This window comes from Pipra filicauda, unplaced genomic scaffold (genome assembly GCF_003945595.2).
Source record: "Pipra filicauda isolate LSUMZ 115617 unplaced genomic scaffold, ASM394559v2 scaffold30_size5312502_pilon, whole genome shotgun sequence".
Lineage (NCBI taxonomy): Eukaryota > Metazoa > Chordata > Aves > Passeriformes > Pipridae > Pipra > Pipra filicauda.
The window spans coordinates 1,276,258-1,293,193 of NW_024104432.1; the positions used below are offsets into that span (position 1 = coordinate 1,276,258).

General features: G+C 39.4%; 1 protein-coding gene across 2 annotated transcripts in view; it reads right to left on the reverse strand.

Annotated features, from left to right (window-relative positions):
- Positions 1 to 731: 731 nt before the first annotated feature.
- ELMOD1 (ELMO domain containing 1) overlaps positions 732 to 16,936 on the reverse strand; it is a 46,317-nt gene continuing 30,112 nt past the window's right edge. For both annotated transcript variants that reach the window (XM_027712749.2, XM_039383457.1), the window contains 6 exons: positions 14,023 to 14,152; positions 10,883 to 11,016; positions 9,609 to 9,677; positions 7,198 to 7,248; positions 5,527 to 5,660; positions 732 to 2,118 (listed from right to left, as the gene is read on the reverse strand). In XM_027712749.2, coding sequence (XP_027568550.1) covers positions 1,946 to 2,118; positions 5,527 to 5,660; positions 7,198 to 7,248; positions 9,609 to 9,677; positions 10,883 to 11,016; positions 14,023 to 14,152 — 691 coding nt within the window. In that variant the 3' untranslated portion in view covers positions 732 to 1,945. The remainder of the gene's footprint in view (positions 2,119 to 5,526; positions 5,661 to 7,197; positions 7,249 to 9,608; positions 9,678 to 10,882; positions 11,017 to 14,022; positions 14,153 to 16,936) is intronic.

Sequence of the window (16,936 nt, forward strand, 5' to 3'; positions counted from 1 at the left end):
AACTGAGAGGATGACACCAGTAAGAAGGTAGCAGGAATATTTGTGCCTCCTTCCCCTTCCCTCAACTCCATGAACTCCAGTGCTGAGTATTAAAAATAAACCAGTGTAACCTAACAAATTGCAGAAGGTATTTCAGTCAGAGTGGGACAAGGAAAGAAAGTGAGAGTCTAAGATTTGAGCCTATGAAAACTGTTACTAGAAACTTATTTTAGAGGCTTCAAGAGTGACATAAAAAAGTCCTTGAGACCTAAGGACTATAAATAACAACTTTCCAAAATCAATGGTAGTAAGTTAAACGTGCAGAGTTTTATTCCTTGTATTTTCATGCAAAATATGCAAATGCTCCCTATTTCCAAATTCATTGAAGAAGACTAATTATTGCAATACCCATAGAATTTTGCTGATTAACTCCACAATGAGCGCAATTTTCCAGCCCTGCAGAGAAGCCCTGAACCCCATCTTACATTCCAGCAAAGAAATGAGAGAGCTTAAATCCAATAAGCAGCTTCTCAAGAAGTTTAAATATTCCTATTGCTTTATTTTTTTTTGCTTATAAAGTCATGGCCCAAGCAGTAACTAAAATATATAAAGCACCTGATCTAGGGAAGCTGAGATCACACTTCAGACTTGGGAATACCACAGAGCTGTTACTTCCCATTTTACCTAATCCATTAAAGTAAAATAGCTTTCATCTGTATTACTGCATATCTCAAAAATAAAACCCACATTGCTTCAGTTTAGAATGATGTATAATTTATTGATATAATTCACAAGTAGTTGGACACTACTCAGTTTAATCTCCATATGCAAGTGATTTACACAAACATATAATACTAAAATTGATTGCTTAGAAGGTAAAAAATACCATGGGTATGAAATGCCATGGTAGATGTTGTTCAATATACTACACAATCTTAGTGTCAAACACTTTTACTCACTTATGGTTTTAGAAAAAAGGCAGCTTGCCATTTTAAATTATTTTTTATAAGTAGTCTGGGAAACTCAAGAGGAGAGATTTTGCTCTAAACCTTCTGATCAATTATTTCTCCCAGATCTTAGGAACTGAATTGACAACAAAAGCAACATTTTCAGTAGTTCAAACAGAAGATTTAGATTTTTGACCCCCTGAATTCACCAAGCACCACGTGACCAAATCACGTTGCCTTCCAGCATGTGATACAAAATACTAACTTCTGTATATTCAAAGGAATGTGCAGGAATTTAGACCATGCCTCAGCATGGTGGTGTTGGTGAGAACAGCCTTATGTTATAATTTTTGGCCCCTGCCAGTATCTGGTAGTTGTGAATGTGTTTGCAGTTCACTGTGAATGTATTAGCATCACCAGACCATTTGGTATTCATGCAGCTGATTGTAATTCTGCACAAACTCTTCTCACTGAAACTTGTGTCTCATAAGCCTCATTAATTTTGCATTAAGCATATAGTGGCTGCATGGAGAAAACTGGACTTTAATGTGTTTGCCTGCATCAGATTAAATTACACATATTATCTTCTAGATGAGATCCAAACATATATTTTGCTTGAAATGCCAGTAGTTATGCCAGCCTTAAAACATATCGAGAAGCTAAAAAGCTTTCACAATACGAGATCCAGCTACTTATTCCACATATACAAAAACACAGCTAGAGAAATACAATTCAATTGTCAATGCTGAATTATGAGGAAAGTCTAAAAAAATAGAAAAACTCTGATATCTGGACATCAATTCAGAAGGTAACACTGCATAATGAGGCAATATGAGCACCCATTTAAAATGAAAAATCCCCAACCAGAGAAGCATAAGGGGATCATGTTACAAAAATAGATGAATACTGCGCCAAAAACATGCACACAATTGCCATGGTCATTCAGTATGCTAGCGATGGTCTAACAGTGGTCTAACACAAGAGTGAGACAGTGTTTCCAAAGAAAATCAAGTGAGTAACTACATATTGATTAAACTTTCTGATGCAGCAAAATGAGGGCACAGAGCCATCTCTGGGTTCTGGAGCTGTTTCAAGATTCGCTTGTAAAATTTCTCTCTGACACGATTGAACTCCATTATGTCCAGTGGATCCTCATCAATCCAGAATTTGTGGAATTCGTGCATTAAGTAGCCTATAAAATAATAAAAAGGGAGAAGAGATGAATACAGTATGTAAAGATGATATAAAAAATTAGAAAGAAGCCTGCAATTAATAATTATGATCTGCACAGGGAATCCTGGTCACTGAAGTCTGACACTTCAGGACACAGGGCAGGGACAAGACTAAACGTATTTTGGACAAAAAATTGGATGAATATTACACACTGTCAGAACTTCTCACCATAAACACAAGAAGTCACTAGTTGTCTTGACATATGGATTCACTAATTGAAACATTAAACTAGTGAGTATAAAAGCAGAGAAAGATGCTGCTGATGCTGCCCCACCAGCCTTTTGTTCATATTCAAGTTCTGCCTCACAGATATTACCTCATAGGAACATTGCTTACTCTCCACTAAAAAAAGAGCGTAGGTAAAGTAACAGTTGCCATCATGGTTTTTTGTGTTAACACTTCTTCCTCGTGCACGTTTTTACCTTGTGTGTGCATGACCTTGCTGAAAATGTTGTTTAACACTTACGCCTGTGGTTGTGAAAAGATGGATGATAAGGTGATACACAGAACCACTAGCTTTGGCAAGACATCCCTGTTATAGGAAGAAAGGTGATTCCAAAGGAGGTTTAATATATGGGCTTCGATTAAGGCCTTTATCCTCTCAGTTCTGTGCTGTCCTTGCCCTCAAAGTCTTTCACTGACAGGAAAAGCTTTACATCCAGCATTAGAGCTTCAATGAACTAGACCCAGTTTCTTGATCCCAACTTCCACAACAAATGCACCATTGAAGGAGCGTAATTGTTCACCCCAACACAGCAAAATGTGCAAGTCAGTTTTCTGTACTGCAGAAAGTGAGGACATTTGCTGTAAAAAAAAATCTTAATTGCTTTTATCCATGTTTTTTTCTGTTGTATGACAATTAAAACACATGCTTCTAACTTCAATTTCAATATATATTTGGATAGACATGTTGTTTACTCCATCATCAATTTGAGAAACTTCATTCAAAAGGTACTCTAGGTACATCTTCAAATCTCTTCCATAGATTCTGGTAGCCATGGGCAGTTTGATTCTCAGAGATGTTACTTTCAAAGAAAAGCCCAGTAAAACCCCTTTTAAAAAACACCCCACTACAAAAAATGAAGAATATTGTTAGATCTTCCCCCTCCAAAATTTAGGGGATTTCCAAGAGGCACCTCCTGTACTTCAGCAGTGAGGATGCCAAGCGTGCCATGGAGCAATGCAGTTTTGTGCACTGCTTTTACAGTCAGAGAAGGAAACAGAGGCCAAGACCAGTGAGCCAAGCGCAGTTCTCAGCTTCTAACGTGTGTCCCCACAGCCTGAGGGAGCAGAAGGGTGCAGATGAGGTGACATGTGGATTCAGCACTTAGGAAGTCCATGCAGTACAACCACTGTGTCCCCCTAGGTTGCTGCCTGGTCAATGTAATTTTGACTTTCCAGTTCAGTCAGGCAGCCCGTAGACATTTAATGAAGCCTAATGTTATCTGGGATTGAAGGAAATTTGAAGGAAACATAGGATGACTGCAGTAGGGAGAGGAGAGAAACTTTAAGAGCATAAGAATAGGGGTTTATCAGACACAAACAGACAAACTCTGGACAAATTGTCCTTGCTCCAGGAAAGTTTATATGTTGGTGTTTCTCTACAATAAAATCCATTTGATAACCTCAAGTTTTTCATGGGATAACCTGTAGTCTTTCCTAGGAAGGCAGATGGGGTGTATATGAACATCCACCACCTTCACTGGCCCATTATACCAAAACCACAGAAGTTTAATCCAGTTTCATAACTCATAGATTCATGTGCTTTATGGATAAGAACTGTCAAAACCAGCACTCCCTCCACTGTCATCCCAGTGGACTGAGTATGCTGGTCAGCAGACACACTGGTTGTGGGGCAAAGTCCCAGGCTTGACCAAGAGAACAGTCCATCCTGCAGCCAAATTTTTGTAGGTGGTAACATGACACTGCAAAGGCACTAAAACGTGTCTCTTCTTCCCCCAGATTTAGTGGTGGGAGATTTAGACATGGCAAGAAATGCAAATCAAGAACAGGATACAGAATCATAGCATTGTTTGGATGGGAAAAGACCTTTAAGACCAATTCCAACTGCTACTCCAGCACTTCCAAGTTCACCACTAAGCCATGTGGTGCCACATCTATATGTCTTCTAAAAACCTTCAGCAATGACAACTCCAGTACTTCCCTGGGAAGCCTGTTTCAGAGCTTGATAATCCTTTTGGTGAAGAAATTTTTCCTAATATTCAATCCAAACCTTTCCTGGGGCAACTTGAGGCCATTTCCTCTTGTTCTGTTACTTGTTACTTGGGAGAAGAGACTGACCCCGACCTACAACCTCCTTTCAGGTAGCTACAGAGAGTGATGAGGTCCATCCTGAGCCTCCTTTTCTCCAGGCTAAACAACTTCAGCTCCCTCAGCTGTTCCTCATAAGATTTGTGCTCCAGGCCCTTCCTCAGCTCCACTGCCCTTCCCCAGACACACTCACTATCCTTCTCGTAGTGAGGGAACCAGGACTTCACCCTGCTGAACTTTTGGCCTCAACACATTGATCCAGCCTGTCCCAGATCCCTCTTCAGAATCTTCCTGCCCTCCAGCAGATCAACACTCCCACCCAACTTGGTGTTGTCTGAGACCTTGCTGAGAGGGCACTTGATCCCCTCGTCCATATGATCAATGAAGTTATTAAACAGGACTGGCCCCAGTACTGAGCCCTGGGGAATACCACTGGTGACCAGCCCCCAGCTATCTGGGTCTGGCCATCCAGCCAGTTTTATAGCCAGCAAAGAGAACACCTGTCCAAGCCATGAACAGCCAGTTTCTCCAAGAAAATGCTGTGGGAAACAGTGCCAAATACTTTAAGTTTAGATAGTGTTACTCCCACTGTGCAAAGTGCACAGTAGGCCTCTGCTGTAAAAGGGATGATCAAATACAGGGGAAAGAGCTGGGAAAGCATTATTTTAGCAGGGGAGCAACTCTGCTGAAGTGTGGAGAGTAACACCTGAATGTAGATGGAAGTATCGTAAGACAGTTGGATTTATGGGGAAGCAAATTCCAGAAAGTCCTTAAAGTCCCTTTACTTTCTTCTTATTTAAAAAAACAGGAAGGTCACATGTTCAGGCACTTAATGCGGTTTTTTGATTTGTGTTTTTTTGTTTGGTCTGGGATTTTGTTTTTGTGTTTTATTTTACCCCTTGGTTTGGTAGTGGAATCTATCACAACTAAGAGCTGAATCCAAGCATCCTAAAGACAGGAGAGCAAGACTAGCACTACAGTCTCTGTGTTGTGTCAGCAGATTATTTTTTTTTAAAACTATGTCTAGTACAAAAAGGGTTAGCAGAGTACAAATTTTGTATTTCCCGACCCCCCATCCCTTCTGCCCCCCACTTACAGAATGTCTGCTGAAAGTGAGTGAGTGTTGGTGCTTCTGGAGCAATGTTGTAGAAATGGGTCTTCAGAGCTCCACTCACAAGCAGGTTGTATGCCAGGTCTGTTATGTTAATGCCCACAATAGCAAAAGAGTAGCTGTAAGAAAAAGCAGCAACATTTGTAGAGAGTTCACCTTCTTTCAGCACACTGTAAGAAACACTGATGACCCTGACATTGCAGATTTTGTGTGTTACTGAGGTATATTAATTTTCTCCTTTGTGAGTTTCCAAGGTGCGTATGGGGTGGAAAGCAAAAAAAACATTTATCCTGGATGCCTCGTACATTCTACCAGCAGGTTTCCCTTGGGAAATACATGAACACAGTGAAAACAGGAGATTCATCACTGTGCAAGCCTTTTCAGTGGAACAGCACTGATTAGTTCCTACGAAATAAAAACAAGCACAGATGTCCCTGTGCTCCTGTGCTCACCTCTGCAACAGGGCAAGGACTCCACACAGTGGCTGTGGCTGCAGGGTGACCCACCATTTGCTACTTTAAACTATCTGCTCCACAGGAATTCATTACCCACAGTTAGGAATATCAGGTTTTAACAATCCATCCTATAAAGACATTCATACGGCTAAAAAGCCTGTGAAAAAGATCCATCTGAGTCACCTCACACTTCTTCCTAGAAGTGAACTAGATACACAGGCCAGAAAACAGGCAAAAACCTAAGTAAAAGCATACTGGATACGAACCCAAGAAAAACCTAAGTAAAAGCATACTGGATACGAACCCAAGAAAAATCAAACTCATGAAGCAAACTCCTGTCCTGCTAAGAGATATCAAGTGAAGTATATTTAGGCATAACAGAACCCAGAATCTGAAAGTTAATTTGTGAGACTCGTGCATAAAGAATTTGACATTTCTGGCAGTGATTATTTCCCAAGAAAACACATTAAGTCTCACACTGACATTTAGTGATAAAAGAAAACATATTTGGATATTCAGTGACAGTTTTTTTTTTTCTCATCTAAACACAGCTGTCTTCTGTAGACTGTTCTGGGTATTTTTTCAACTGCCTCTATCAAGTAAACTAAAATACTTTCCTTTTCTTCAACCTTTGTTATATTTCAAGAGGAAAAAATAATAAACACTAGTCTAGAAGTCAACTGCAGCATGAGACCTAGAGGCGTGTTTCACAGAAAAGTGAAATATGGACAGTAGGATATATTACAGATCTTCAGATACACACAGGAGGAACATCCAGTTCCATACTCGTATATAATGCAGCTGCACCAAACCCACTTCTTAAGAAGAAAAAAAGTCATTACAATTTTTTCCCTATTGTATTTTCCTAAAAGCAGTTCAGAACCTGGCTTTGACAGTAAGAAGTGACATTTGATTACATTATGCATTAAGAAGAATTAAACAGATATTCATCACTGCACTACACGTATTGCATACAGAGAAAGGTTCTCCTTGCTACAGAATTTTTGGGTTATTTTTTTCTAAATGTAACAAACTGTTTCTCCTGTAATCTTCGATCAAAACCAAGGTGTGGTTAAGATAACAGATGCTCCCAGAAATTTCCTTTAAAATGTAACCAGGGAACACCTTTTTCTGCTCAAATATACAGCATCATTGTTACCTGCTGTGTCTGTTGCAACTTTAAAAAGATCTTTAAACTTACCCAATTGCCTTATCAAACTTTTTCTTCTCCCATTCAGCTTTGCTGAGTTGGCTGAGGAAAAAAAAAGTAATTAAAACTCAGATATTGCCATGAATTACAAACTGACAAATATTTTCTTTCAATTTCTTTGATACTATAACATTTGAACATGGTATTTTACTTCCATTGACATGGCCAAGCATGTTTAACTGCTTCTGACCACATGGATTGATATAAACAGACTTGAAATGGGTAACTGGCTTTGTATCATTGCCCATAAACTTGTCTCACCATTATAAAATAGGTACCTATGTCAACACTCACAGTAAAAGCCAGTTCTTTTCTATATTGACCACAAAGATGATCCACTTCAGTTAAGTTTCAGCTATACAAAAAGTTGAAATTACATTTAACTAATCAAAGATGGTTTTAGCTTTTTTGTGTTTTCAGAAATACACAACACTCATCACTGGAGGCATGATTCACCTGAGGCAGCAAGCCTGAAAAATACTCCTCTGACTGTCAGTTTTTATGACTATCCAAATTAGAAACCACTCAACGGCCAAAAATAAAGAACAGCATTTTCTATTATTTGGCATAATAATGTGGAGATTTTCAAGGACACAGAAGAAACCTCCCTTAAAATAAAATTAGCTAGGGAACAGATTGATTTTAGACTAAATTTCAGCTGTTCGATGATTTTTAAAAGCCGTGTGATCCAACCAGTCAGCCAATATTGCACTAGCCAGGTCTGAGTCTATTCAAAAGAGGAAGTTTAGCAGAAATCATTGCCTGCATTTATAACCAGCTAAAAGCAGGCATGGAACTGACCCTAACCAGTGGGCTACAACCTTGACATGGCTGTGGCAGTTTTGCCTTGGTTAAGTAAATCAGAGTTTGCAAGCTTTAGATCCCATATTATCGACAACCATGTGTGAAAGCATAGTTCTTGGACTATACCTGAACTACAATAAGTATATATTACACTAAAAACAATTCCCTGAGCTTCATGTAAATATAGTATATAAAAATTGTTGTCATTAAGTATTTAAGATACTAATAGGTTCATATCCATCCTCACCCTGAGTGTTATCAGGTGGCATGCACAAGGACAAAACTTCACCTCTTAAATGGCTTAGCATACAGAACACCTTATTCTTCACTCATTCTCTAAAATCTTAACCATCTTTGCAGGATGTGGCATAACAACACTTAGAAAACCCTAGGTAAAGATGAATAATAAGGGCGGCACGCACAGGATATGGGTAAGCAATACAGTTCAACTAAGACAAAAAATTTATTGATCATGATCCTATCAGAAAACAGCACAGCTGCTAAGCAACTGCATCAGGAAGATCACCATGGGCACCCCCAGCAGCATCTATCCTTCTGCTGAATGCTCTGTCAAGGCATAGAAATTGCACATACTCACACAGCACTCCAAGACCGCCCTCGGTAATCAAACATGCAAATGAAGAATACTAATATGTTCCATGGGCTTTCTGTCATAGAATTACCTTGGAAACTCAATCACAAAAAAACCCCTAAGGAGATCAAAAGCTTCACAGGATTCAGATGTGAACCAGTTGTATGGATATCTAACATTCCTGGCAGAAGAAAAATGTCTTTTAAGGCAACTGATTTCTATGTAACTGGATAAGAGGTATCGGACCCCTCCAATAATTATGGAGTAAATCTCATATTCCCAAATTGCCCATAATAACACAGCTTTTGACATCTGAAAGTACCTGATCTCTCAACAAGCAAGACAATGGACTCGCCAGATTGGGATCATCATTAGTCAAGGTAGACAGAGTATATGACTATAAATAAAGGGCCCTTTCAGCTCTGCTAACAAATTTTTGGCCTAGACTACTTATGATTATCAAGTCAGTCACTTCAGCTACATCAAGCAAGGTGAACTTCATTTCTGATATATAAACATGCTCATATGTACCCAGTGTTGCACCACCAGCTATGTTTGAGTCAAGTTTGAAGAAAAGAATATGGATCTCTTGGTGTTGCAACAAAGATTTTCAGTTTATAACATGCCAAATTGTAGTATGGTTTGATGTTTATTTACATGTAGTGTCTCAGAAAACTTAGAGAAAAGAAAAAAAAATACCTTAGTTCCTTCTTAGTGACTTCTCTTTAATTGTGAAAAAACACAAACAAATTGAAAGAAAGGTAAATAAAAATACAAAAATCACTTGAAATTAGAAGTGAAAACATTTAACACTAAATTTAACTATTTCCAAGATTCAATATACAAGTTCGCCTCTTGTACTTGATCAGTTTACAGGATCAGTACTTGAAAACAGACAGCATGTGGCAATACCCAAGCATACACACAACAAAGAGAAGAAAACCCAGCCCCCTTCCCCAGACAGAGCCAGAACAGTGCTCTCTCAGGTTATTATTTCAAGCATTACCTGTATTTAGGGTGAAGAGAATCAGAGAGAACTTGCTGAGCTATCTCAGTGTCCCATTCAGCGAAATACCTGCAGACATATAGAGGATATTTAGGGTGAGTTGTTAAAGAAACACAACAAAAAAAACCATCTTGAGATATACTGAGCTGTTCATACACACTCTTTTAAAGGTCACTGCATGTGTTACACAGTATGAGGAGCCTGTGACATGTTAAACTCATTAAGTTACCACTCAGACCCTCAAAATAAAAGATTAAAGCAGCCTCAAACTACAAGTGCAATCCTGTGTTTAGTGAATGCGCATTACCAGAGTGCCCTCTCTACCCTACAGAAAATCAGTTGCTTATTGCTAGAGCATGTCAGGTGCTGAGCTCAAGAGAAAGCAGTTCAGGCTTCTTGATCTGGCAGATTCATTATGCAAGATAAGAGTCATCACGGAAGATTAAGAAGTTAAAAACACAGTAGGGATTAATTTCCCATGGAAGTTCAAAGCTGGAGTCAAGAGTCCAGATCCTTGAGTAAGCTTTGCTAGAAAAGAACATACGGACAGCGGACGATTTATGTCCTTCAATCTGTAAAAGCAGAAAATATTTCTTTTTCCTCTCATAGGGAAAGGTTATTTTATCAAATGTTTCTGAATTACATAACTACCTGCAGTAAATACAACGGCTGGAGAAAATAACAGACATTAGTCAATTCCCAAATTACCAAGCACAGTTATGGTACTAACACCTGGTGTTCCTGAGTTGGAAGGAAGAAGTGATGTACGCTCAATGCTTCATTCTGAGTATCAACAGAAATTGAAGTAGTAGTCAAACCACAGAAGTCTGCCATCAGTGGTTGCATTTTAAGTGTTTTGCTTAAGGATTCAACATGAAATTCCCAAAGAAGGTGGCTGAGCAGTAACATAACCCTCCCACCCACATACTTCCAGGGCATTTTGTTGAAGGAGATCTAGATACTGGTGAAAATATGCTTTACAGTTTCCTTCTCGTGGGAAGAGAGTGCTAACTCACTGTGTCACAGAGAAACTAAAAAAAGGGCTTAGCAAGTGGTATTACCAGGTTGAATGAGGAATACTGAAAGAGAGGAGAATTCTTTGAAGAGAGAAACTCTCCAAAAATTAGGCAAGCAAATAAATTCTTTCATTTCTTTAATATGAAGTCCCTGCCACTTTTATAAGTTATTCCCACAGACTTGCTAAAATCTGCAAGTAATGCTGCTTTTCATGACTTCAGACACACACAAACCCATACACAGAGGAACGTACTTACACCAAGTTATATAAGCCCAGGAGACCCATCCCTCTAAAGTCTGTTTTAGGATCGTCACCTTGGAAACCAATTTCACACCATTGCTTTGAAATCCGAGCTTTCAGTGGTGAATTGGGCTTCAAGCATTTCCACAACTAGGAAGATTACAAGTAAAACATAATTAAACTTCCACACATTAGTATGGCTTTTTTTTTCTTTTTAAACTAAGTTCTGATGTAATGTCACTGCATTGCTATCCCAGAAACTGGAACACAAAATCAAATAAATTCTTCTGTGTGTGCATGTGTGGGGGGAAATCCCAAACAGCTCTGAAGTATTGCAGATGTTTCAGCCCTACAAGGCCCTTCCAACCTTATCGACAGCTGCTGTAACATCTCACACACAGACTTGTTTTGCTCACGCTTTGTTCATCAATGTAGTGTCTGCCTCCCTAAGCACAGAGACAGGAATGGGCTGGATTTGGTTGTAAATCACTGACAGAGCAGCAGGCAATCAGCCCTCAAGTCCCTGAGGCTCTACAGCAATCTCTTCTCTGGCATCTTTTGCAAGTCTCTGGAAAGGTTACAAGAATGCTGACTTAGCTACAACGGTGCTGAAAAGCAAATCAGAGAACACACAAAAAAAAATAAAATCCATACAAGAATAGCATGTGCCACCATCATATTTAACTAAGGGAAGAATCATTCATTGATCTCACATTAAAAAAAAGGTGAAAGTGATTCAAGAAGCCAGATTGCCAGCTGGAATAAATCCACTTAGTTGCACTGGTCCAGCGACTTTAGTGCCTAAATACTATGTTGCTGGGTACCTAAAAGCAGCCTAAATTGACGTCTGACAAATACAAACCTCATGTGCCATATCTCAAACTTAATATACTTTCCAAAGTATATTAAGAAATCAGTATTTAGAATTAAGAAAGTGAACTAATAACCAATCATGAGTTGGTGAGTAGGGCCTCAACAAATGCACTTAGACAAAGCCTACCCAAGGGAAAGAGCTGTATGCACATTTCCCCAGTAAAAACAGAAATTTGTTTTAATTTTAGCAATCCTAGCTGAATTTAAAATTAAGTGTCCTAGGAATGTTAAAACTTTAATGATTTCACTTTGCAATGACTGTGTAAAGCATCATTGCTTAAACCATATTTGCTATCTTTCATCCATCAACAGTAAATACAGTATTAATCATTAGTTCAATCACATTAAGTTAATCTCTCTCTCATTCATAAAGTGCCCTCCTGGTAAACATGAATAAATGATAGTCATTAGGAACTTGAATTACCCATTGCAGAGATCACTTGGCAGAGTGCATAGAAGGAATGAAAAGCAACTGGCCTATTCTTCCACAGTGTGGGTTGGAAAATGAATTAAACCCTTGGACATATTTCCATTTGACATTTGCAAAAGCAAAACACCTGCTGTAAACAAGTGCTAATACTCAGGTGAAACTGTTACTTTTTTCAACAGTATGAGTTTGCATAATGTTGCATAAGCTGCACAGACAAATACTGTTTCCATTCTGCTTTTACGCTCAAGCAGTTATGTTTTTAAAGCATTTACATGACTACACATCACTGCTGTCATGATTCTCAGGACCTTGCCCTCACAGGCTGAGTGGCTTGGAAAGAGATCACAGCCAGCTCCTTGGTCTTTCTCACCTATGATCCCATCCTCAGACCCCACTTCTTGCTCTCTCCCAGTGTATTTAGGACTGCTTTCTTGGAGTCAAAGGCACTCACTAACTGGCAGCGTTATTTTCAGGGACCAACAATGTAGGCTCACCTCCAAGGCACAGGCCTCCTCAATGGGTAAATCTGTGTGTCCTTTTAGTTAAAACTCACTCTACCCCCAGAAATTCGGGCATTTGGCTGCACTGGGGCTGGACTTGAACAGGAGGAGTCCATCTGCCTAAGCCTACTTGATGGTTAGAGCCCTCCTTCAGGGCAGCTCTGGATTTTAACAACTCCTTGGTGAGACTCCCACCTCTCAGGGGGGTCAACCTTAAAGACAGCAGCTTTCCAGACACCTACACAAACTCTGACCATGTGAGGCATTTTTTAGAAACAGTTATTTGCATCCGACAGTGCCTATATAATATGCCTACTGGGATTTTTGGAAGTATCTGGAAGGCTGAGTAACTACGGTAAAATTTCCAAAAGCTCTCACTGTAATTTGTGTAAAGCACTGCACTGCAAGATAGAGCACGGTTTGGATGCAGTGGTATTTAAGTTTTCAATATTTTTGTTTCAAATACGTGAAAAAAAACAACAACCAAACAGGTGGTATGTTTTTATAAGAATTCCGAAAATTCTCTAAGAAGGCATTTTGCTTTCAGATAATAAGCTCACTATCACTTATTCTATGTTTCTTATCATTTCTCTGAAGTGTGGAATAGGGTCAGAAACAGGATGGGAAGAAATACCAGGGCTTGCTATTAGACTATTTTCCAGACCCTTTATTCTTTCCTCAATTGCTTTCTAATACAGGAACTCACTAGCTCTTCCTCTGCTTATGGCGTGTCAAGATAAAAAAATGCTTTTATCATTTGCTCCAGTGTGAGGCTTTCCTGAAAGCATGAAGGAAGTAAAACCCAATTGGTATGGTTTTCATAACTCTACCTGTATTTTCCAAAGAACAGTTTCACTTTGTTTTCATTTCAAAACATATTTGGTAACTACAAATGTTAATCCTTCCATTCCACACAATAAAAATCTAGATGTTTGCCATTGGGATATATAGCTATTGTCTTCAAAGATAAAAGGAACTGAAGAAAAAATTTTTACTCTGGTTAACAAAGAAAAATACCCTTCTTACATTGAAGAAAGCTGTACTGAAGTAGGACTTAGGGCTATTTTTCCAGAGCTCACTGCAGATAACAGCTCTGCACTATAAGAACTACGTATCCAATGCCCACATATAGTCCAGCCAAGGAAAATCCATTCATCAACCAGGGAGTGAGCTGCTTGCTTGGCAGGTGTTATACCCAGACCTGATTATAATGCTGTATAGTTTTGTCTTAAAACAAGTACACGATGGAGGAAGGTGACAATACCTCTCAATGTTTTAAAGAGGTTTATAAACCAGGCTGTTTGGAGCTAACATGAACAAAGGATGCCCTCTAAGTATCTCTTAAGCACTCACCTTCAGAAGCATTTCTTCATGTTGCGGATTCTCTGAATCATACGGCTCTCTGCGCAGTTTTTCGACCTCTGCAATAAGATTTCTGTACCCCACAATCTGCAGCAGGCATGCCTGAAGAGATACTCCCAATCTGAGGGGGGGGAACAACATAATCCAACTCAATCATGTGTAGCTATGAAACAGAGTTACCATGTACATATCCATTTAATTAATGAGTAGCATTTACATCCATGAATTGATAGTCTAACACTTTAATTGCAATGGGAAAATTTCCAAGAAATCAATATTACATTAAACAAGGCCTTGTGAAATGTATAGTCATATTTAGTGCCTTTCTTAGATGATAAAATTTGGGATTTTTTAAAAAACTGAACGGTGATTTTCACATTGAGATCCCATTACAACTATACACAGCAGCATCGAATGTCTACAACAAGCACATTACTTAATCTTTCTCCTCATTCAAGCGACAGCTTCTCAAACAATGCCCTGAGATCAGAGATGTGAATTTGAAAAGGGGTGAGGGGGAGAGGAAAGTCAGCAAAAAGCTAAAAATATTCATTTTGCTTCCATGCCACAAAACTAGCATAAAGAAGCCAAAACCCCGAAGTAATAGAGTTTCAGAGATCTGCCGCCAGGCAGGGATTTTTTTGGTCTCATGTTGAGAATTATCACAATGGCTCTTTTCATTATAATGCAGATTTTGTGCTTCCTTTTACATTTCCTGATGCATCACCAAAAAACCCAAAACCAAAACACATGAAAAAACATCCCCCAAAAAACCCAAATCCCAACAAAATACTGCACCAAGCAGCAGCTTATTCAGTTTACGTTAAGATTTTATAATATGAAATGCAAGTTATGCAGTACACAACTGCCATGCTCATAGAAATTTTTACTTCTATATGGGAATAAATTCTTTAATATTTAATAAAGTCTGAAATTATCAGAACATCTAGTACGAATTTGGAGGGCATAGCTAAGTCTGCACCCTCATTCCTCTGTGGCACACAGGTTGCACTGATACTAAGCTGTACATGTTCCTCATCTGTCTTGTCTGATACACTGAAACATATTGTTTATTCCATAATACTGTTAAATTTTCTGAGCAGAAGGATTTTCACTGCTTATCTTTCGAGGTAGGTCCTGCTTATCTAAACTGATCTTCTTCTATGGCAAAGTAAACTGCTCAGTGGATGAGGGAAAGGCTGTGGATATTGTCTGCCTGGACTTTAGTAAGGTCTTTAACATGGCTTTACACAGAATTTTCCTGGAGAAACTGGTTGGTCATGGCTTGGGCGGGTGCACTGTTTGCTGGGTAAAAAATTGACTGGATGGCCCAGAGAGTGGTGGTGACTGGAGTTACATCTATCTGGGGGCTGGGCACTAGTGATGTTCCCCATGGCTCAGTTTTAAGGTCAGTTCTGTTTAATAACTTTCTTTACCAATGATCTGGACAAGGAGATCAAGTGTATCCTCAGTCAGCTTGCAGATGACACCAAGCTGGGTGGGAGTGTTGATTTGCTGCAGAGTAGGAAGGCTCTGCAGAGGGATCTGGACAGGCTGGATTGATGGACCAAGGCCAATTGTATGAGGTTTAACAAGGTAAAGCACTGGGCCCCTCATACAAGAAAGACACTGAGGTGCTGGAGCATGCCCAGGGAAGGGCAACAAAGCTGGGGAAGGGGCTGGAGCATAAGTCTAACGAGGAGCAGCTGAGGGAGTTGGAGGTGTTCAGCCCACAGAAAAGGAGGCTCAGGGGAGACTTCATTGCTCTCTACAATTACCTGAAAGGAGGTTGCAGCCAGGTGGGCATCAGTCTCTTCTCCCAAGTAACAAGTAACAGAACAAGATAAAATGGCCTCAAGTTGCCCCAGGAGAGGATTAGATTGGATATCAGGAAAAATTTCTTCACCAAAAGGGTTATTAAGCCCTGGAGCAGGCTTCCCAAGGAAGTGGTGGAGTCACCATTCCTGGAGGTATTTAAAAGACATGTAGATATGGCACTTAGGGGCATGGATTAGTGGTGCACTTGGCAGTGCTCAGTTAAGGATTTTAAAGGTCTTTTCCAATCTAAATGATTCCATGGTTAATCTACAGAAACAGAGATGTCAGCATCAGGCCATTTCTAGTCCTGCAATTGTATGCTATTTGAGGCTATAACCCTTTAAGAAAAACTTTTGCAGCATTTTCCCTCCTTTGCTGTTTATCTGTTTATTTTGGGGGGCTTTGTCCTTTTTTTTTTTTTTAACATGCTTCACTTGCTCTAGCCTTCAATTTTACAGAAAGACTGCACTTCAAAAAAAGCTGAAATGCCAGACAGACTGCATGTGAAATCCTGTAGTGTTTCACTAAACCACAGCCATAATGTTTTTAGCTACTCTATAGCCTCAGAGTAGTTTAAAGAAGCAAACCACAGGATGTGGCAAAGCAGAGCAATTTTATATATATATATATATATACACACAATTTTATATTTTTTATATATATATATATATTTAAGATACACATTGCAGATCATATTCAAAGTAAGCCATGTTTCCACTTTATCTAAAGACAGTCAAAAGCTCCATGCAATGTTATTTGGGTGGAGGTTTGGGGGTGGAATTAATTTCCCCACTCTCCTTCTTATTAAGGTTTTGTTCTCCTGCTTGCCAAGCACAGGAATGCTGGTGAGTTGCTGATGTCCCATGCTTCCTCGCTGTCATCCTTCTACCGGCTGTGGCAGTTCTTAGAGCAAAGTACCTGGGCATCCATCCCCACTGTACTCATCTTCAGGTGCTCCACCAGATGGAAGCAAGTCCAAAAGTGGAGCAGGGGAATGGGAACTAGATGATATGTTCCCTTCCAACCCAAAACTTTCTATGATTCTATGTCTACTTCCATAGTTAGTGTAGACCGCACATGTCACCGC